At 43.1% G+C, this 23,265-nt stretch overlaps 1 protein-coding gene across 2 annotated transcripts in view; it reads left to right on the top strand.

The window, feature by feature from the left end:
* The window catches only part of LOC127579356 (solute carrier family 2, facilitated glucose transporter member 11-like), a 45,667-nt gene that overhangs the window by 9,513 nt on the left and 12,889 nt on the right, over window positions 1-23,265 (top strand). Inside the window, exons 3-10 of one of the 2 annotated variants that reach the window (XM_052032095.1) lie at window positions 5,920-5,993; window positions 10,500-10,598; window positions 10,700-10,860; window positions 15,119-15,243; window positions 17,000-17,129; window positions 19,811-19,959; window positions 21,018-21,205; window positions 22,570-22,680. In XM_052032095.1, the coding sequence (XP_051888055.1) occupies window positions 5,985-5,993; window positions 10,500-10,598; window positions 10,700-10,860; window positions 15,119-15,243; window positions 17,000-17,129; window positions 19,811-19,959; window positions 21,018-21,205; window positions 22,570-22,680 (972 nt within the window). In that variant the 5' untranslated portion in view covers window positions 5,920-5,984. The remainder of the gene's footprint in view (window positions 1-5,919; window positions 5,994-10,499; window positions 10,599-10,699; window positions 10,861-15,118; window positions 15,244-16,999; window positions 17,130-19,810; window positions 19,960-21,017; window positions 21,206-22,569; window positions 22,681-23,265) is intronic. The other variant, XM_052032094.1, reaches the window with a different exon arrangement.

The raw sequence follows: 23,265 nt of genomic DNA, 5'->3' as shown, positions 1-23,265 counted from the left end.
CAGCAGCGTGGGCACTGAGTCATAGGTTACTTGGCGCATCAACCTCAGTGCTTGCTGTCTCCATCTTCACTTGGCGCCACCGTAGCTCGCTGATAGTGGCTAGCATGTAGCCACTTACTTTTTCCTTCAACCTTTACTGCTGAATTAGTAATCAGCAGCACCTGATAGGGTCCTTCCCACCAAGCACCCAATGGCTCCTTGTGTGGTTTCTCGATCAGGACCCACTCACCAGGAATCAAGGTGTGTCCTCCTTCTGCTGGATCGCTCCAGGTGGCGGAAACCTGTTGAGAGACAGACTGAACAGCTTGGGTTAGTTTCACACAATAGTCAGCTAGGCTGTCTGTCATAATGTGTATATCAGCGCCTCTGAGGTCAATAACTCTGGGTAATGACATTGCTCGTCCTGTCGCCATCTGAAATGGACTTCGATTTCTTTCTTTCCTTCCTGTGCTGCCTCGTCCACTAATGCATTTCCACAGCTTCCAACTGTGTCCATTTTGGAATGGCCTTTACATTTCAATATAGCCACTTCTGATGGCCATTGTATAACGTCCATTAATTCTTGTACCAACTGGCCATTTTTTGATTAGGTTGATCAAGGACTGCAGGGAAGAAGTTAGTCAATTTTTTTTGACTTTGAGACTGTGAGAATTACGTCCAAAAGTTGCCTTTGTTGATCAATAGTCAGCTGTTGAAAGTGTGCTCTCAGGTCAGGGTCTTCCTACATTGGTGGAGCGGATGGTTGAGCCTGTTTTCATTGACCACCTTGTTTTCTGGCCCATACCACTTCTAGCCCAATGTCCCATTTTACCACAATAATGACATGCTCCTTTAGGAACTTGGTCTCACTTCTGTCATTGGTCAATGGGTAGTCCCACCTGAAGTGCTCTTACTCGAACTTCCATGTTCCACTTGTTTTGCAATATCCACTAACTGGCTGTATGAAATGTCGGGTTCATTCCATTTTGATTTTGTTAACCTAACCATTGTGGTAACATCTGGCTTCAGGCCATCCATAGAGGTTGACTTCAGTGGACCATAGTCAGATCCTTCCGTGTTACCTTCATTTATTGTTGGAACTCCTGAGTGGCTCAACTATACTGTTCTGAAGCATTCCTCATATTCAGGGATGTCCTCATATTCAGGGATGTCCTCAGTATACATCTGCTTGCAGCTGACTACCTATCTCTGGTCTGTTGGTGTTGGGATTTGTTCATGCAACCACATCTTAATGGCATTCCAACCACCTTTTAGATTTTGCTTATCCTCTCCTACGTTGGTATTAACTTTATGCGTCAACTGTCTGATTTGATGAGGAGATAACATAGTGGCCAGAATTTGGATGCCATCATGTGGGTGCAGGTTGTGTATATAGTCCTAATACGCAGAAGTTCAGTCCAGGTCTTTGAACCCTCGTTTTTTTTTAAGGATGTGGGACCTCTTTGGACCATCTATCAATCTTCTCAGGTTCAGCAGGTTTGTGAGAAAACATTTGTCTTCTTTCATAGAATCTGTCTTCACTCCTGCACAGTTTCACTTGCTTGGTCTTTAATGGAGCTAGTGGAGGCTTGGCTGCCAGTCCTATTTTCTCATCATTGTCATCATCACTTGAATCACTAGAGGTCACTGGAGCATCCATGTCATGTCCATTCTGCAATTCCTCTAACGTCAGATCGAGGCGCTGCTTTGGATTATTGTCCGATTATAGGCGGAGGATCAGTGACAGGACCACCCCTCTGAGGACCTCACTGTGCTCTCCACACTGTCTCAGTTTGTCTCTGAGCCTCGCACAGCTCAATTCTTATCTATCGCACCTGCTTTTGTTTTCTCACTTGTTCAGTTAATGCACGGGTTTGCTCTTTAGATTTTTCACTGTCTTTATTGTGCGTACTTTGTAACTGAACACGTTCTCTTTCTTAATTGTGATAAGACTGCTAACGTCCGTCTAGTTTTCTTCTCCCCCCTCAGCATTCTCTCAACCTTACCCCGTGCCCTTTTAATATCATCCAGCAGCCAAATTCCATTGGACTCGGCACTGTTGGTTTTTTTCATTCTGATTTCTTCACTAGTCTTATCCAGTTGGAATACTTTGTAGATAAGAACCCAAACCCTCTGTCATCAGTTCACACGTAACAACTGGAGGTTCAGTTCCCCTTTCTTCTGCAGTAGGCTTCTTCCCTAGTTTGTCCATGGCTTTGATTCTCCTGCTACTACACGTGTATATCGAACAATTGTTTGCTTACTGGGGGCCCATAGCCCGAATCAATAAATTGTGTAATTGAAATTCAAATGGACCATACACAGGTGAATAGATTATGCTGAACCATCAAACTAATAGACTATGCTTTGCTTCACTTAAAGTAGAGCAGGCTAGAGGAGAGGATCCCTGGGTTTTAACTTCATTCTTGGACTTCTTTTAAATAGTGTATTGAGGCAAGAAGTAGGTGCTTCTCTGACGATTAGGTAAGGAGGAAGGTCTTGCCTCCTGTTGAATTGAACACTGGAGCTTTTTGTCTCGTCTGGGATCCTTCCTGTCCTTAATCCTCTCAACTGTCCTGTTCGTGGTGCCAAGTTGTTAGATCTGGAGACAATGTTGTCCAGAAATAGTACAGGTCAGACAGCGTCAGCCAGAAGTAACTGTAACAAAGGCAATACACACAAGGTGCTGGAGGAACTCAGCAGGTCAGGCAGCATCTATGGAGGGAAATAAACAGTTGACATTTCGGGCCGAGACCCTTCATCAGGACTGGAAAGTAAGAGGGCAGAAGCCAGAATAAGGGGGGAGGGGGAGGAGCACACGCAGGCAGAGGATAGGTGAGTTCAGGTGACGGGCGAGTCCAGGTGAGGGGGGAAGGTAGGTGGGAGGGGGGGAAGATGTAATAAACTGAGAGGTGATAGGTAGAAGAGGCAAAGAGCTGTAGAAGAAGGAATCTGTTAGGAGAGGGCAGTGGACCATGGAATAAAGGATGGGGGAGAGGAGATGGGCAGGTCATCAAGGTGGGGGAAGGGAGCCACAGGAATAAAGGAAGACAAAGGGGTGGGGTTATTGGAAGTTAGAGAAATTGATGTTGAGGCCGTCAGGAATCGGAATATGAGGTGTTGTTCCTCCAACCTGCGTCTAGCAAATGTGACAGTAGAGGAGGCCATGGGTAGACGTGTCAATGTGGGAGTGGGATGTGGAATTGATGTGGCTGGCCACCACGAGGTCCTGGCTGTTGCGGCAGACGAAGCAAAGGCGCTTGACGAAGCGGTCACCCAATCTGTGTCGGGTCTCACCAATGTAGAGGACGGAGCACTGGATGCACTAAATGACACTCTTGGACTCACAGGTGAAGCGCTGCCTCACCTGGAAGGACTGGCTGGGACCCTGAATGGTGGTGAGGGAGGAGGTGTAGGGACGGGTGTAACACTTAGCATGGTTGCAGGGATAAGTGCCGAGGGGGGGTGGTTATCAGTGGGGAGGGACGAGTGGACAAAGGAGTCGTGGAGACAGTGGTCCCTTTGGAAAGCGGAGAGAGGGGGTGAGGGGAAGATGTGCCTGGTGGTAGGATCCCGCTGGACGTGGTGGAAGTTGCAGAGAATGATTTGTTGGATGTGGAGGCTTGTGGGGTGGTAGGTGAGGACAAGGGGAACCCTGTCACTTATGTCTGGGAGGGCTGAGGGCAGATGTGCGGGAAGTGGAGGAGATGCGGGTAAGGGCAGCATTGATGGTGATGGAAGGGAAACCCTGGTTAATGAAAAAGGAGGACATCTCGGATGTCCTGGAATGGAAAGCCTCATCATGGGAACAGATGTGGCGGAGGAACTGGGAGAAGGGGATGGCATCCTTACAAGTGACAGGGTGGCAAGAGGTGTAGTTAAGGTAACTGTGGGAGTCAGTGGATTTGTGGAAGATGTCTGTGGTTAATCTGTCTCTGGAGATGGAGATAGAGGGATCCAGAAAGGAGAGAGAGGTGTCGGAGATGGGCCAAGTGAATCTGAGGGCAGGGTGGAAGTTGGAGGCAAAGTTGAAGAAATTGACGAGCTCAGCACTGGTGCAGGAAGCAGCCCCAGTGCAGTCGTCAATGTAGCGGAGAAAGGAGTGGCAACTGGGAGATGAGGTATATCCAATTCAGGCTTGCTTAACCTCAGTTTTCAAAAGCCCAAGTGATCTACAATGAATGCTTTGTTAGTATTTGATGGTAATTAAATCTCCACAAAAGTCCAGCTCTAATTGGCTCTTCCTAATGTCTTTGAGAGGTGGTGATTTAACCTTCAACCACTGCAGTCCATGGGTTGAAAGTACTTCATGGTGCTATTGCAAAGGGTGTTTAAGGACTTTGATCCAATGATGATGGATTGGGCATGCATTTGTAGGTCAGGATGGAATGTGACTGGAGGGAACATACAAGTAGGATGTGCTAAAGAGATTTACTAAAATGATTCCAGGCGTGAGGGACTTTGGTTGTGTGGATAGACTGAAGAACCTGGTGGTGTTCTTCTTAGAACAGAGGAGTTGTGAGGGGATATGATAAAGGTATTTAAAATCATGAAGCAGAGAGGCAGGGTAGATAGGGAGAAACTCCAGTGGTGGTACAGTCAAAAATCTGGAGAGAGAGTGGAGGTGATTGACAAAAAAAAAACCAAATATGACATGAGAAAGGTGTTGTGCATACAGCAGCTGGTTAGTGTCTGGAAAACTTGCCAGGTAGCAGCAGAGTCAGATTTGATTTGAGGGAACTGGCTAAATATCTGAAAGGAAAGACTTGTGGGGATTGGGACAAGCTGGACTGCTCTTACATAGGGCTGGTACAGACTTGATGGGCCAGATGGCCTCCTCTGTAACATTCTGTAGTATTCTGAGGCTGGACATGTCTGGTAAATTGCAAAAGGAACCAAATACTGTGCATTCAACAATAAATACTTACACCTGACATGATGGATAGAAGGCAATTGATGAAGCAGCAAAATACACTTTGGGCCCAGGACATGTCCTTAGGAACTGTGGCTAAAATATCATTTCAGAGTCAGTCAAGTTTATTGTCAAATGCGCAAATGCATGTGTGGACAGATGCAATAAAAAATTTACTTGCAGCAGCATCACAGGCACATAGCATCATATAGGCAGGATTCACAAGGAAGACTCAAATTAAACATAAATTATACAACATTATACAAGAGAGAACACAATTAGAACATTAAAAAAATCAATTTTCCATTGTAGTGCAAAGTGGTCATAGTGTTGCTGTACTGAAGTAGTGATTAGGGTTGTGCAGGTTGGTCCAAGAACCGAATGGCTGAAGGGAAGTAGCTGTTCTTGAACCTGGTGGTGTGGGACTTCAGGCTTCTGTACCTCCTGCTCAACGTTGCTAGCACAGCCCAGGTGGTGGGGATCTGTAATGATAGATGTTGCCTTCTTGAGGCAGCGCCGATGGTGGGGAGGGATCTGCCTGTGATATATTGAAGGATAAGCAACCACAGCCACCTCCCACGTTAGTATTTCTCTATCAGTGGAGACCTTTCTTTTCAATCCCCATCCATTTAGTTTGATTATGGGTTCCATTGTAACCTTGATATCGATTGTTTTCTTATTTTTATATTTGGTCCTCTTTATCACCCATTGGATGGATGTTAAAGCGTTGTAGAGAATGCACATTCAGCTAATGTTGCAGGTGCCGTTATTCCAGGGCAGTTGATCCCACTGCTTCGGAGTTGGGATACAGTGTTTGTGATCTATCACAAGTTCAGATATGTATCTTGGAAAACTATTTTTAAATGAAAGGTAAAACAAGGCCATCAATCAGCTTCTGTGCTATTTCAAGAGTGCACAGTTTGTGACAAAGTGACCATCGCTATTTTGTCTTTAATGGAACAGGTCATTCACCTCTTGATTAACTAAGGAGGCTTGACTTTTCTCATCTTCTTTTGTACCTATTTTAGCCTTGATGCTGCCAATTCCTTGGATCTTGACTTCCTACCACTCTATCTTGCAGGAAAGTTTATAGATGGAACTGGTAAGTTATTTGTACAGTTATTGATAGAAATTGCTATAAATTACTGATAGTGGAGATGTCAGAGAATAATATTAAAGTAATGCTTGGAAGAAAGAAGAAATAGGAAACATATATAGAAATGCCATTTGTAAACTAAGTTACCAGTGTCTCTTGAATTATTATGGGCCAAACGTTTCTGCTGTTCATTTTAAAGCCTCTCTGTGAAATTCTTGAGCTATTGAGCGATGCCTAGGGAACCTTTTCAATGGGAATCTGAAAACACTTACTCCGACATGGTTGTCCTGTGGCTAATTGTAGACATGAATTGGATTGTGAAAGGGTTAATGTGATGTGAGCAGCTTTCCCTTTCCCTCTCCTATTGGAAATCCAAATGCACTATTCCGTCCACCGTGCCCCGGTCTACCCAATTGCATCTAGGGCCTTCTCCCCTTCTTGCTCTACTTTTTCCATGCAAGAATAGGGGACATATCACTAGTCCTTCACTTCTCACTAGTCCCCAAATACTCCTCCTGGGTGAAACAGTGACTTATCTGACTTATTGCAAGTTAGTGTACTGTATTCACTGCTCATGATGTAGTCACACTTGTGTTGGGGCATGTATGGTGTGGAACACCTGTTCAGGTCACCATTGTGAACACCAAGCTTCTGGTTACATGTCACACTCTACCCCACTCCCACTCTGATTTCTCTGTCCTTGACCTTCTACTCTCTCCTAAAATGGACATCAACATAAGTTCAGAGAAACCACCTTAGGCAATATAATGCCTTCTCAAACTCAACAATGACTTCAACAATTTCAATTGTAATAGCTGCCTATATAATCTGGTTTTGTAATTGCGAAGTCCAACTCTGTGCTGTAGTGCAACCACTGAAGATTTGATAGAGTGACACAGCGTGGGGCACCCCTTCTTGTTTAATATGTCAAGTGGACTGTTCCAGTAGAAGATGCTTGTATATTTGGTAATGTCATGAAATATCAGTAGATCCCCTGTGGCATTGCTTTTAATGAGTTGGAGCAAAAGTTTTACTAAATAATATGTATTCTAGATTCACATTGGGCTATTAAATTTAACAACTGCATATAGATGATAAGGGCCTTGCTTTGTATTTCACATCTTCATACTGCTGAGCGAAGTACTAGAACGATACAAGATTGGGATAGAAGTCTAACAGGCCATGATATGAATTCTGCTTTCATTTTTGCAACCATTTTTTTACTATTAGTTAAGGTGATTGTTTCCCTACAGGATGGAGGGTTTTGTTGTCACCCACAGACCACATAATAGAGGAGTCCACATGATAGTACTCGAGGTCCAATCCTGTACCTTCTGACTCTGGCACATGGACTGGTGCGATTGCTCAGTCATGTTCTGAGTGAGGTGGGGACTGAGGGCTTGTAGTTCTGTTGCTTTTTCCTTTGTATAGTCAAGATGAGCAAAAATCATCAAGTTTTCTTGTCAAGATTCTACGTGTTCATTGTTCAGTTCCCTATTCCTTTTGATGTGATCTGTTGATGTTTTGAGGATTTTACAATATTTGATCCAATCTCATAAATGTGTGCCACTGATGTTTGCATCTGAGTCATGGCGGTACAGCACAGTTATGGGCCCTGCAGCCAAATGTGTCCATGCTGACCATCTACACTAATTTCATTCACCAGCACTTGGTCTGTAGCCTTTTATGCCTTGGCAATTCAAGGGCTCATCTGGATACTTTTAAACTGTTGTGGGAGTATCTGCCTCCACTACCCAGATAGTCAGTATGTTCCAGATTCCAACCACACTGGGTGGAAAAAATTCTTCCTTGGTTTCCTCTAAGCCTATGCCTCTAGTTTTAGACAGCTCTGCTGTAGGGAAATGTTTCTTATCATCTTCCCTAAGTATACCCCACATAATTTTGCATACTTGTATCAGGTCTTCCCCTCAAGCCTCCTCCATCCCAAGGAAAACAAACCCAGCCTATCCAGTCCCTTCTCATAACTGAAATCCTCCATCCAAGGCAACATCCTGATGACCTCTGCACCCTCTCCAGTGCAATCACATCCTTCCTATTGTGTGATGACCACAACTGAACAGTGTTTCTTTGGCCTAACCAATGTTTTGTGAAGTTTTTATCATAACCTCCTTGCATTTATGTTCTGTGCTAATGAAGTGTACTCCATATACCACCCTCACCTTCTCCCCCTGTGGTGCAACCTTCAGGTATCCTTGGACATGTACACCAAGGTCTATCTGTTCCTCAGTACTCCCTGGGGCTCTACCATTTATTGTGCATGGTCTAGTCTTACTAGCCCTCAAAAGTGCATCACCTCACATTTACCAGGATTAAATTCCATCTGCCATTGTTCTGCTCATCTCACCAGTTGATCAGTTCTACAGCATCTGACCCCCCCCCCCCCCTCACTATCAACAACACCACCAATATCTGTGTCAGCTGCAAACTTACTAATTATACCTCCTATCATTGTGTATAACAAACATGAGTCCCAGTACAGATTCCTGTGGACCTCCACTGGTCAGAGGCTTCCAATCACAAAAAAATAATCCTCCACCATCAGGCCATCAGCCCCTGCCTCCTATTATCAGTCAATCTTGCATCCAGTTTGCCAACTTGCCTTGGATCCCACGGGCTCTAGCCTTTTGGATTAGACTCCTTTTCAAAGTCCTTACTGAAGGCCTTGTTTAGTATGTTCTGTATGTTCCTCATCAGTATGTTCTGTTGTCTCTTCAAAAAATTCAGTCAAACTTCCTCCTCCCGCTCACCCCCCCCACCAACAACACCATGCTGACTAGGCTTAATTAACTCTGTCTTTCTAATCCTGTCTCTCAGAATGCTTTCTTACCTATTACTGGTTTATTGTCCTCTACCTGGTTTATCCCTTCAAGTTATCAAAATTTTCAGGGCATTTCAGTCCACCTGGTCAGACCCCAGAGTTCAAAATCCTTTCCTTTTTAATGCACACTGTTGGATTCGAATGTTTTAAGTAGTTTTTTAACACTATACTTGAGGTATGGTGTTTAATACACCTCAAGTGGCTGTACAAGGAATGGCCACTCCTTAGTTTATTGGTTTATCCATCAGGTGAATACGTGTTTTGGCATTGGTTGATTTGATCTTGCCACAGGTATCTAATAGGTTTTCTGAATGGACTATTGTTAGCTAAGGAGTACCTCCTTATCTCTGGTATAAAAGGTTATTTTTTGTTAATCTCTCTCTTGTTCTCTTCCTCCCTCCCACCACCCAACCAAGCCCTAGCTCACCTTTAGTTCCTTTTGTCTCGGCTCATCTCCCAGTAGTAAAGCTAGTACCATGTGCTCTGTGACTGTTTCTTTGTTTTAAACTTTTCCAATAAAACTTTGTGAAACACCAAGTTGTTTTCAGCTCATTCTTGGACTCCTGAAAGAACCTGCGGATTTGAAAATAAACGGATCCGACAACACTTAAGAACACCTTTTCTTCAGGAATTATGCACTGTAAACCATTTCTCACCATTTTGTACATTTTGATCCATTGGTGAGGAAGTAAAGGGTTAAAAAACTGTAACTATACATATAGCTGATGGAAAAATACCTCGCAAGCAAGAGCACGCAAGCTGCTGACTCAATGGATAGGTGTGAATTACTGTATCCGAAACTTCGGTTGCAGACCGGTTATCCTGTACAATAAGGGTGCTGGGTGCAATAAACAACGAGTGGGAAGCTTGTCCTAAACAATGAGGGTGAGACCTGTGTTTGACTCTCTTGATTATAACTCAATTATGTTGGACAATGGGTGCGATGTCTGTCTCGGGATCGCTGAGGCCTGACCGAAACTTGTGGAGCTGAATTCATTAAGTGTGCATGATGATCACTGTCTGCTCCTTTGCACTGCGGAGACCTCCGATAAAGACTCTACTTGAGAGCTTGAGGAGAATTCTCCCGCAGTATACTGCTATTAAATGCATTTTAACAGAATTAATCTGTGGCACTGTGTTACTTTGCAGCAGACAGGAGTGGAAACTTAAAATCGGGACAACGTTGGGACTGTTTCCTCTTTCAAAAATAATCTTTAATGCAAGCTCACAGCACAGATTGCAATCATGTTTCACAGGTTAGACCTGTTTGGAAGAAACAAAGCTGTAAACGCAATGACAGCTGATTGTAGCATTTTTAAACATTGTGCAGGAGACTGCATTTCAAGCCATTTGTAACCCAGAGTATCTGACCACACAAACTCGTACAACATGATGATAAAGTCTCATTGCTGGTGCAGTTGTAAGAGTGATGAAGCTGAAGCAGGCCATATAATCAGTGGCTTTACATCCTTCATAAGCCAGTGGGCCACTTCAAACTGAAAATTTTGATCGCTTGCAAACTTGGGAATATTAAATATGGAGAAGGACAAATCACCTGGTCTGTTGTGTTGTTTTGGCAATAATGTTTGTGAAACTCTGAGTGTAGGTGTTGATATAACTGGGATAAGCCTTGCTGGAAAGTAATCCTTTCTATTTTATTTTTGTTCCTTTAGCTGCAAATCAAGGGTCTCCTCCTGACCATCTTTGCTGCCTGTATTGGTGGTAGCTTCCAGTATGGCTTGAACCTGACTATCATTAATGCACCAACAACTGTGAGTCCGGAGCTATAGTCAGCTTAAAGTAGTTGGATGTATATAGACGTATTTGCAGAAGCAGCACTAAATCTGTATTTTGCTTTACCTCAAAATAACAGTTTATCCAAATGTTCATCAATGAGACGTGGATTGAGCGTTATGGCAGAGGTTTGGAAAGTGGTGTAATCACGTTGATCTGGACTATTATTGTAACTACCTTCTCTGTTGGAGGATTGATCGGTGCACTTATTGCTGGACCCATGGCCATAACCTTTGGCAGGTATGAACTACAAGAGGAATGTTAAGGTTAAATATTACCTAGAGAAATCTACCATTATGTGCTGCGAGTGGTATATGACCTTCCCATTCAGAAGAGTGAGGGATAACAAAATGTTAATTGGTGAATATGGACTAAGAACTTGGCAACTTATGAATTTTTGTTCTGTGGCTGGCTTAAAGGTATCGAGGCATCGTTCCACACGGTTGTGTCTGGACACCATTCCTTTTCCCTGAGGAAGCCATGGAGATAATGGAGAGCAGGAGTAGAGGAGAATCAAGGAACTTAGGAGAAGTGGAAAATGAGGAAGAGAGGGTGGCAGCACATGCATCACCAATCCCCAGCAATCAGTGTGCATTGTGACCACAGATGGAGGGTCTGCTCACTTCCATTAATAGAGGGCTGCTGGCACTGAGTTCTTTTTAACAGGGGCTGCATATAAACACAATATTACAAGGAGTGACTGTAATCTCTGTAGGTTTCAGTACTTCAAGCAGAATGTACTCCTTGTTTTATTGAGAGTTATTTATGAAGGTTGTATTGTCTGGCCTGTTTGTGCATCTTCTGTTGTTAAATTATTAAAATGAGTTGTGTACATTGATGACATGAGATCTACAAAATTAGGTGGGGAAATGAAACGTCTGTTAGGGTAAATTATGACAGTAAGTGCCCTGTCCAATTTCCTGATGGAAGAGATTTGAACAGAAAATGTGCGCAAACACTCAAAATTGCTACAAAATACGTCTGTGAATAAAGGACAGGCACATATGGGTTCAATTTCAGAGCAAGTTTGTCCAGGTTTTGGAGTGGTGAAATGCAGAGATGGAGTAAGGGGAGCAAGTTTGCTCTGGGAGCTGGGACATATACTCACAACCTTCCTGGCCACTGAACAGTGTTCATCTGTTCATCCTTGACTCTTGCATTCTTACCCTAGATGGGTTTTTTGAGGCCTGGGATAGCTGACTAGCGCTGAGAAACAGATCTGAGGCAGGCAACCTCAGTAAAATATCAAGCAACCCCTTTCCTCAGGGTGGGTTAGTAGACTGCTCCTCTTTTCCACTCTTGTTAAAGTTAACCAACTTCAAGCAAGTGGTTCACCAATAACACTCAATAAGATCTGCAAAGTGCGGACTGGTATTTATTTGAAGAAGCAGATATAGTGACCCGTTTTTACCATCCCACAACGAGCCCAAAGGTCTTGGTCCACACTTTGAAAACCAGTGATCTGGAGGCTGGTATGAATGTTACAGCTTCCATGTATTTAAACAGCATGTCAGAAAGTTCAAGCCAGTTCTGAGCACCACTGAATCAGACTACAGTTACAAATTGTATTGAAACACAAGTGCCTCGGTGGTTTAGAGCTAGTAACCATCCAGCCTGTGCCCAGACAACAGTCAGTAAATTAAGGCTCAGAGTGAGTCTAGATTGTAGGGAACAAAGATATTATTTGTTTGCTCCTCTCTGACTTTTTCCTCCATACGTTAGTCATTGTTTTTCTCTCCTTACATCTTTCTCTTCCATGAGCAGTTGTTTCTGAAAATCTGTTGACAATTGGGTATTGAGTTTATGTCACCTTAATGGACTTGGATGGATGGTGTAGTAATATTCCTCTTTCTGCTCCTTCCTCATTTTCCAGAAAGGTCAATTGCAGGTAACTAATTGGTAAATTTGACATTTCTTCTGTAATAGGTGACTGATACAAGTTCTGAATCCAATCTGAAACCTTCCAGGTGGGGTAAAACTGGTCAAAGCTCATAAAACTCCAATTTTCCTTTAATAGTTCATTGAAGTTTCACATCCAATAGATATTAATCTGCCTTTCCTATTAACACATTGTTCCCTTTAAGTAATACTCACCTGTTCAGTTCTCTCTAACTCTAATTGACTTTAAACATAACTTGCTGGACGATGACATGGTTCCACCTGTACAGGTGATCTATAATACAGCAGTCACGCCTGTGACAATGTGATTGATGCAATGCTCATTCCCCACCCTACCCCGCTCCCAAACCCGACTTTGGTTGTAGCGCCTTCATTTTATCCTTGTCTGTGAGATGGATCCTTGTCTCTTCCATGTGAGTAAATTAGTCCATGGGCCACTCGAAGGAATATCATCTTGTCTGATGTTTTGAGAAAGACTGTAGATGAGTGAAGTACTGAAGGACCTAGATGTTCTTGTGCACGGATGGGAAAGCTTTAGCAGATGGGTGCAGCAACTGCTTGGGAAGGATGGGAAAGCTTTAGCAGATGGGTGCAGCAACTGCTTGGGAAGGATGGGAAAGCTTTAGCAGATGGGTGCAGCAACTGCTTGGGAAGGATGGGAAAGCTTTAGCAGATGGGTGCAGCAACTGCTTGGGAAGGATGGGAAAGCTTTAGCAGATGGGTGCAGCAACTGCTTGGGAAGGATGGGAAAGCTTTAGCAGATGGGTGCAGCAACTGCTTGGGAAGGATGGGAAAGCTTTAGCAGATGGGTGCAGCAACTGCTTGGGAAGGATGGGAAAGCTTTAGCAGATGGGTGCAGCAACTGCTTGGGAAGGATGGGAAAGCTTTAGCAGATGGGTGCAGCAACTGCTTGGGAAGGATGGGAAAGCTTTAGCAGATGGGTGCAGCAACTGCTTGGGAAGGATGGGAAAGCTTTAGCAGATGGGTGCAGCAACTGCTTGGGAAGGATGGGAAAGCTTTAGCAGATGGGTGCAGCAACTGCTTGGGAAGGATGGGAAAGCTTTAGCAGATGGGTGCAGCAACTGCTTGGGAAGGATGGGAAAGCTTTAGCAGATGGGTGCAGCAACTGCTTGGGAAGGATGGGAAAGCTTTAGCAGATGGGTGCAGCAACTGCTTGGGAAGGATGGGAAAGCTTTAGCAGATGGGTGCAGCAACTGCTTGGGAAGGATGGGAAAGCTTTAGCAGATGGGTGCAGCAACTGCTTGGGAAGGATGGGAAAGCTTTAGCAGATGGGTGCAGCAACTGCTTGGGAAGGATGGGAAAGCTTTAGCAGATGGGTGCAGCAACTGCTTGGGAAGGATGGGAAAGCTTTAGCAGATGGGTGCAGCAACTGCTTGGGAAGGATGGGAAAGCTTTAGCAGATGGGTGCAGCAACTGCTTGGGAAGGATGGGAAAGCTTTAGCAGATGGGTGCAGCAACTGCTTGGGAAGGATGGGAAAGCTTTAGCAGATGGGTGCAGCAACTGCTTGGGAAGGATGGGAAAGCTTTAGCAGATGGGTGCAGCAACTGCTTGGGAAGGCAAATGGCATGTTGGCATTTATTGCAAGAGGGTTGGTGTTTAGAAGTGGTGAAGTATTGTTATAATTGTACAGGGTACTGGTGAGGCCACACCTGGAGTACTGTTTTGTTCCTGTTATTTAAGAAAGCGCATACTAGCATGAGAGATGGAGCAAAAAAAAGATTTACTAGGCTAATTCCTGAGATGAGAAGATTATCCTCTCACAAGCGGCAAATAAAATTGGATCTATTTTCTGTGGAGTGCAGGAAAATAAGGGGTGATCTTATTGAAATATACCAGATCATAGGAAGTACAACAACGTAGATGTTTGTGATGTTTCCATTGGCGGGAGAATGTTGAACGGGGACGTAGTTACAAGGTTAGGTGGTGGTGGTCATTTAAAACTGCACAGGAATAACTTCTCACTGAGAGTGATGAGTCTCGGGATTGTGGAGGCTGGATCACTGGAGGTATTTAAAGAGGAAGTAGATAATTTTTTAAAAAAGCTTCAAGGAATTGAGTGCTGTGGGGAACTGGCACAGATGAGATCAGGCGTTATTTTTTGAATGGCTTCTGGGGCTGAGTAGCCTACTCCAGCTCATTTTCTCATATTGTTATGATCAAACAAAGGTGCTTTGAAGAAAATAGTTCAGGATTTACTACTGTCTTGAAAGGCTGGTGAATGGATTTCTGAAGACATTTGGGGATTAATTTAGGTGTGGTGGAGCCATCCAATCCCAAGTGCATGGAATGGGATTTGAACGTAGAACCTTTTTACTTAAAAAGGTTGCAGTTACAAAGTCAATACAGATCTTGGAATGAAATTGAGGTTTACTTTGGGTCAACATTACTAATGCATTTAGCCTTCAGGTTGTTAGGGAGTCCAAACTACCCTTCAGAAGAGTTTGTTTCTGATGAAAGGACCAGTAAACTTCCAGTATAAAGCTAACTAGCTCTGAGTAGAACTTGCTGCTATAATCAATTAACACAGTGACACCGCCAACACATTTTACTGACTGATTTCCATTTCTTTTCTCTCAGGAGGAATTCGCTGCTACTGAGCAATATCTTTGTATTCATTGGTGCTTTGCTAATGGGGCTGAGCAAGATGGCCCAATCCTTTGAAATGATTTTAATTGGGAGATTCTTTTGTGGAATAAGCTCAGGTATCTTTTTGTTTTGAGGTATTAAGTTTTCATTCACATCATGTAATTACAAAGGAGGTGCGCTGATGTTGTAGGCTGGTATAGCACTGGGAATGAGATGGGGCTTGCTCCAAGGCCACTGTCTTCTTGGAAGTTATTGAAATCTTAAGTTCACTTAAATGTTGTGGTAATTTAACCAACTCTAATTTGTTTATACAATTTGGGTACACTGCTGTAGCTGATTTGAGAATATCTTCGTCATGGTTGGCTAGATGGCACAGCAGATGGTGCTGCTGCCTTACTGCTCCAGTGACCCGGGTTGAAACCCGACCTCTGGTGCTGTCTGTGTGGTGTTTGCACATTCTTCCTCTACTGTGCAGGTTTATCCTGGGTGCTCTGATTTCTTCCCATTCCCCAAAGACATGTTGGTTAATTTACTGCTTTAAATTACCCCCAGTGCAGGTGGGTAGCAGAAGGGTCAGGGGGACGTGAATGGAGTTGTGACAGAGAAGTAAATAAGGGAATGGGATTGCTGGACTTGGTGGGCCAAATGGCTTCCTTTATTGTTGTAGGGCAATATGAGAAAACATCTGGCTGTTAACTTTGTCAGTCTTCTCAGCGACTCTGGTTCAATTCTGGCCACTGCCTGTAAGGAGTTTGTACATTCTCTCCGTGTCTGCATGGGTTTCCTCTGGGTGCTCTGGTTTCCTCCCACATTCCAAAGACGTACAGGTTAGGAAGTTGTGGGCATGCTATGCTGGCGCCGGAAGCGTGGCGACACTTGCGGGCTGCCCCCAGAACACTTCATGCAAAAAGATGCATTTCACTGTTTCAATGTACATGTGACTAATAAAGATATCATATCTTTGCTCTTTCCTGGTGAGGTGTAAGACAGTGTATGGTATTTTCAAACTTAAAAGTCCTCTAGAGCGGTTGGCCTCAGAATGAAGGGGATGAGTTGCAGGCAGAAGCGATTTAGTTTAATTTGGCATCATGTTCAGCACAGGCATTGTGTACCGAAGGGCGTGTTCCTGTCCTGTACTGTTCTATGTTCTTTGTAAATTCTTTTGGGGAGATTGGTTACAATCATGATCACTGAAACTGCTGGAAATGAGACCACTCCAGGCATCAGCGGAAAACCGATTTGGACCGGCCTGTAACCTCTTTCCCCTCCATGTGGTTAAATAGCTTTTGACACTTATCGTATCCTCACTTGCTATGAGGAACCATGTTCCCTTACTTTGGACGGCACGGTAGTGTAGCAGTTAGCATAATGCTATTACAGCGCCAGCGACCCAGGTTCAATTCCCGCTGCTGTCTTTAAGGAGTTCATATATTCACCCCGTGTCTGCATGGGTTTTCTCTGAGTGCTCTGGTTTCCTCCCACATTCCAAAGACGTACGGGTTAGGAAGTTGTGGGCATGTTGTGTTGACACCGGAAGAGTGGCAACACTTGCAGGCTGCCCCCAGCACATTCTCAGTAACACAAAGACACATTTCACTGTGTGTTTCGATGTACGTGTGACTAATAAATAAATATCTTATTATCTTGTCTTAGTGGAGCAGGGGGAAGGAAGGATTAAAAGAAGTGGAGATGTTTTACAAAAGCTGACACACAAGCAGTAAACTAGTGCTTTGTTGAACAGGTTTATGGATGGAACTAAACAGTGCAAAGTTATACTTGGGGAGAACTAGAAATAAAAAAAGATAGAAATGCCCAGCTCTATCAGGCTCAGTGTCTGTACCTCATGCAATTTTCTTTTCCTTTTTTCTTGAGGTGTGGGAATGAACATCAACCCTATGTATCTTGGTGAGAGTGCACCAAAGGAGGTACGAGGCACAGTGGCCTTGTCATTTGCTCCATTCACTGCAGCGGGATTAGTGGTCGGACAGACTTTAGGTCTTGGGTAAGTTCAATCATTTCCTTATTTACAATATTGTACATAGTTTAGATACTGGAGGTTGTTGCTTTAATGTATCTAAATGCTAATGTCAAAATCTGAATAAAATCTATTGCTCACAATGCATTTATAAAGAAAATTTATACCCAGGGACCAAACATTGAGATTTGTGCTTATTCCTTTCAAGTGTTTACAGCCTGAACTCTAGAATTTGCTCGGTAAACCTTCCCATCTCTCCTTCTTCCTCTCTGTTCCTTTAAGATGCTCCTTGCAGCTTACTACTATGGCAAAGGTTTTGATTGCTTGATCTGTCATCTCCTTGTGTACTCAGTGTCAAACTGTGCTTGATAACAACTTCAGTGAATGGCTCCAGATGTTTGATTATATTTAAAATTGTTATTTAAATGCAAGTTGTTGCCAGGTAAGTTGATTGAAAACATAAGGCGCCAAAAATGACATCCTCTCACTTTGCATCCCTGGAACATGTGAACTTTTTATTATGAACTGAGAAGGCTACAGCTACACCCTAAAGTTCTTTGGTTTATGTATGAACTGTCCAAACCGCAGTGAAGCCTGCTTTGCTACTCATCATGCTCTCTAACAATTGTTTGACATTTGATAACATTCCAGTCCTTGATACACTCCTGGATACCTCTCATTCTACAATATGAACATTATGATCTAGTTTACAACGTATCCAATATAAAACTGTAAATAATTTCAACATGCCCATTATTTACTGTTTATCTTAGAGGTTGCAACTCAAACCCTTTTGTGTTTTTTTTAAATATCGATACATAATGAAGTGTGGTTCTTTGATTTTTGGTGTTAGTATTGTCAATGTAAGTGATAATTACACTCCCGTCTAGGTAACATTAAAAGTGTATCATCCTCTAAAACTTGATTCTCATAATGCTTTTGATTTCACAGTTTACCAGCTGCATGATTGTTGCTACACTTACATGTGTTATATATTTTATACTGAACAGTGTTTGAATCCTGATCTGGACCTCTAATGCTAGGTCAGTACTATGGCATTTAACTATTGATTTAAGCTTGCTTGTGATTGACTTCAGCACTGCAACTTCTAGTTTCCCATGGTGGAAATACTCAGCAGGTCAGGCAGTATCTATGCAAAAGCTTAGAAGTATGTTCTCGCACAGCTGAAAATGTGCCGTGTGGTTGAAAGTAAAGCAAAATTCTGATTATTTCCAGGCATCTTAACTCCACTTGGGGAATTCAATCCTGGACTTCCTGTTAAGATCTTCATTAGCTTTAGATGCGTGGTTCTAATGTGAAATTGGCCCAAATGATGTCAACAATAGTGCTTTGCCTCCTTCCAGACCAATTTTCAACTTTACTGGTTTGAAAAGTGACATCTGTTGCTTATTTGCAGAAGAACCAGCTCTTACTAATGCTGTTTTCCCTGAGAACACACCTTACAGTAAACCAATCACATACAAACTATGATCTTTATCAGGCTGTTCCACAGAACTTCAAGGCTCACTGCTTGCTTGACATTACTTCACTCTTAATAAAAGTGCAAGAAAAGCTCAGTATTTAGTTTTCTGCAATCAAAACTGCCATGGGGACCATAGGGAAGGAGGCAAAGAAGAGCTAATCACTGAAGACCTTGTGCACTGTTGGTTCACAGGCACAGATGCTCTTATCTGGACTTCTCCGTGGGGGCACAATGTTTATGCAGACAGTGCAAGCCAGTGCAGGCTTTGCTTCAACAAGATGGTGCTCACTGAGCTCTGTGAACATCTCCCCCTTCTTCCCATCACCACCTTTCTCATGGTGCAGCAAATCAGCCTGTTGTCCCAACTGAGCCATCTCTAATGCCCATTTCTGCCATTTTAGGAACTATTGTAGTGATGTGGATCTGCCTGCCACATGCCAGCTCCCAACCCTTCAGGTTTCACCATGTATCTCCCAAGTTCCAACCACAGGCAACTTTTTTTCACATCCCTAAGTCCAGAGGTGGGTGCTGTCACTGAATTAAAAATCATATATAGACAAGTCCCCAGCACCTGCAGCAGACTTATTGATGCTATCACAATGTACCTGGTATTCAATACCAGAGGCTAAAAATCTTCCAGGTGAGTAAGCAACATATTTAAAAATAAGGAAGTCTTCAATTTGGGAGCATCCCAAAGTGCTAATGGATATATTCATAATCTCATCACTAAAGTAACATCACTTTAACAAAGAAAAAATATCTAAATCAATTTGCTTGACGTCCTTGCCTTGGCTGTCTGAAATTATTGAACTGTATGAAAAGGTCATCCCCTCCTCGCCTCAACATTGCTTCATAAACTACACCCTTGTATGTGATGTAACACACGAGATGCTGGAGGAATTCAGTGGGTCAGGCAGCATCTATGGAGGGAGATGGACGGTTGACATTTTGGGTCGAGACCCTTCATCTGGTCTTGTGTGTTGCTCCAGATTCCAGCATCTGCAGTCTTTTGTGTCTCCTTTGTATGTAATTCTGTAATGACAGTAAATGGTTTGACTCATTTATCTGATTGTAGGTGGCAGCCTGTGCTATACATGATCTGTACACTTTGAACTGAACTGTTTGTTGCTGATCCTTTGTGCATGCTGCTACCGTGTTGATTGACTGTTGGTAGCACTATTTGTATTCTTGAGCAAGTGCGGTCATTTTGTAATTCTGCTTGCAGTGAGGTACTTGGCAGGGAAGGATTGTGGCCCATCCTGCTGTCATCCTGCACATTACCAGCTTTAATCCAACTCACCACTCTTCCATGGTGCCCAGAAAGCCCAAGGTACTTGCTGATCGACAGGGAGGACAAGAACTTGTGCATGAAGGGTAAGAAATGCTAAGAGAAGAGAATATACATTATTTTTCTTTGGTTAGGGGATCCTAGAGAAAGCTGGACTAACCAGTGATCATAGAGGCATGACTTGTACTACAGTAAAACAAAACTATTTTCATTTTCTACTGCTGAAAGCTTTGTCTTATTGGCGAATGGGTCCAGTGGGACCAGCCAGTTCTCTGACACCTCACCGACTTGTCTTTATATACTCTTTGGACCGGGGATAAGGGCATTTACTGCCATGACCTCTTGCAACCTCTTGAGGGTTATGGGGAACTGCCATAGAGGAGGCATTGAGACCAGCATAGATCATCCATGATCGTATTGAATATTTGAGCAAGGTTCCTACTCCTCCTATTTCTTTATGTTCTTGTGTATCGTCACCTGATATTGAGACATGTATTTACCAGAAGTAATTTATGAAGAGTGCTGAAGTGTCTAAATTTCTGATTATATCATCCCTTAACATTTTATAAGCAAACTGTTTAAAGTTATTGAAGGGTTAACTAGAAAGATAAGGACAAAATGTTTCCTTTGGAGAGGGAGCCCAGAATTAGGGATGATATCAGGAAACAGTTCTTCATACAAAGTGTCATTGAAATCTGGAACCTTCTTCCCCATGGAAAGCTGTTTAAGGCTAGTACAGTTGCAATGTTCAAAACTTGGATTGTTTTTTGTAGGGAAGAGGAGATTTCAATAGCAATAGGTGGATCTTGCTATCATTCAGCTATTTAAACCACAGTAGGTCTATGTGTACTGTCACATGTGGAATTCCATGACTTGCTAATAAATTTAGCAAGAAGCTGTTAGTTTTGCTTTGCTGCTGAACTTGCTGTAGAGGCGTTCTGCACCTACTCATTTGGGGACAGCAGTTGGCCATTCTGGGTGAGGCAACTGGGTCAGCATGATTTGGCCTATCATGTAAAGCATTCGCAGATTCACTAAATGAGAGAAGTGCAGTGAGCAACTGTTGGTGAATCTGTCAGACTATGCTAGTTTATGATTGGCCCTCTGATTGCCAGTAACACCACCCCCTGTTTTTTTTTTACAGCACTAAAACGGTTGCGTGGCGATGTCAACCTGACTGCAGAAATGGATGAAATGCTGGAAGAGCAAACTGCACTTGAAGGTCAAAATGCAAAGAGAATATGGGAACTGTTCAGAGACCCTACTGTCCGAAGGCAGCTGATCATCACCTTTGTGCTGGGCAGTGCCGTGCAGTTATGTGGCAATGATGCTGTAAGTAGGATTGAGGTCCAAAGCAAGTTTTACACTGGAAATGTAAAATAACAATAGTGGCTGTGTAAATCTTTATTCAAATGGATGGCATTTAAATGCAAGCTTCATTTTCTCAAACCTATGCTGGATGCAGGACTTTGCCCTTGTAAATGCATTTCATAAAGCTTCATGGAAGGACAGAAGTGGAAAGGCGATGTACGTCAAATGGTACCATATTACCATGTGAGGTGGTACACTTTGGAAGGACAAACTCCAAGGCGGAGTACAAAGTTAATGGCAGGATTCTGAGTAGTGTGGAGGAGCAGAGGGATCTGGGGGTTCGTATCCACAGATCCCCGAAAATTGCCTCACAGGTGGATAGGGTAGTTAAGAAAGCTTATGGGATGTTAGCATTCATAAGTCGTGGGATCGAGTTTAAGAGCCGCGAGGTAATGATGCAGCTCTACAAAACTCTGGTTAGACCACACTTAGAGTACTGTATCCAAGTCTGGTCGCCTCATTATAGGAAGGATGTGGAAGCGTTGGAAAGGGTGCAGAGGAGATTTGCCAGGATGCTGCCTGGTTTAGAGAGTGTGCATTATGAGGAGAGACTAAGGGAGCTGGGGCTTTACTCTTTGGAAAGAAGGAGGATGAGAGGAGACATGATAGGGGTGTACAAAATATTAAGAGTAATAGATAGAGTGGACAGCCAGCGCCTCTTTCCCAGGGCACTAATGCTCAATACAAGAGGGCACGGCTTGAAAGTAATGGGTGGGAAGTTCAAGGGAGATATCAGAGGAAGGTTTTAACCCAGAGAGTGGTTGGGGTATGGAATGTGCTGCCTGGGGCGGTGGTGGAGGCAGGTACATTGGTCAAATTCAAGAGATTCCTAGATAAACATATGGAGGAATTTAAAATAGAGGGATATGTGGGAGGAAGGGGTCAGATAGTTTTAGGTGAGGTTTTAAGGTCAGCACAACATTGTGGGCCGAAGGGCCTGTATTGTGTTGTACTGTCTATGATTATAGGGGTGCATGAACAAATCAACTGGGCATTCACATGCACAAGTGTTTGAAGATGGCAATGCAAAAGGATAAGGATATGAATGACATAACAATATAAACATAATACACATATAAAATATACATACATGCATACAACAAAATACATAACAATATAAACACTCAAAATAGCAGAGCATGTATATATTGTATAGCACTGTGTATCACAGGGAAGAGCAAACCACACTTTATGTCAAGGGTTAGTAGACTTCCATGGGAACAGCAATTCCTCTGTGTATGTGCATTATTTACCCAGTCTGGTGTGTTAACAGATCCAGGTTGTATCTTGCTGGATTCAGAGTTTAATTCCTTTTGGCCCAACAGATGTACTACTACGCTGTATATGTCTTTCGTGCTGCGGGAATTCCTGATGAAAAGATCCAATATGTCACTATTGGAACTGGATGCTGTGAGCTAGTTACTGCATTGACAAGTGTGCGTAATGTTTCATTTTCTATTAAGGTTCTTTTAGTTTTATTTGCATCCTATTATGAGAAAGGTTGCAGAGACTGGGGCTTTTCATTATGGAAAGGGATAACTGAGAGATGATCTTACAGGGGTTTATAACTGTTAGGGATACAGCAAAAGTCACAGGAATACGTAAAATTAAACTGCAAAAATAGAATTTGGGTGTAAACCGGTTAAAGGTGGATGTCTGACCCATGCCAACCCAGGCCTTGGGACTTAGTTTTTCCATACCCAACCTGACCGAGAGGCAATTGCAGAAGACAAGTAATGCTCACACACTGCTTCTCTCTATGATCCAAGAGCACACATGGTAATAGAAAGCAAGTTAACATGACTTGAATAAAGTGCTGAGCCAGGCTAACAAGGCATCACCTGACACATCCTGAACCCGAATGTTGCATCAAAATATACACCTGATCTGAAACCTGACACATAAAGGTGGGTTGGGTTGTTGGGTCGTATTTAAATTTTAGGCCTGAAGTTACTAAATTTTCATGTATTGTTCAACTTGCGAAATAGAATTCCCTATAGAGTAGAAAACCAAAAATTAGG

Source organism: Pristis pectinata, chromosome 17 (assembly GCF_009764475.1).
Source record: "Pristis pectinata isolate sPriPec2 chromosome 17, sPriPec2.1.pri, whole genome shotgun sequence".
NCBI classification, from domain to species: domain Eukaryota; kingdom Metazoa; phylum Chordata; class Chondrichthyes; order Rhinopristiformes; family Pristidae; genus Pristis; species Pristis pectinata.
The sequence above is the reverse complement of the archived record's forward strand: the minus strand, read 5'-3'. Positions and strand labels throughout refer to the sequence as shown.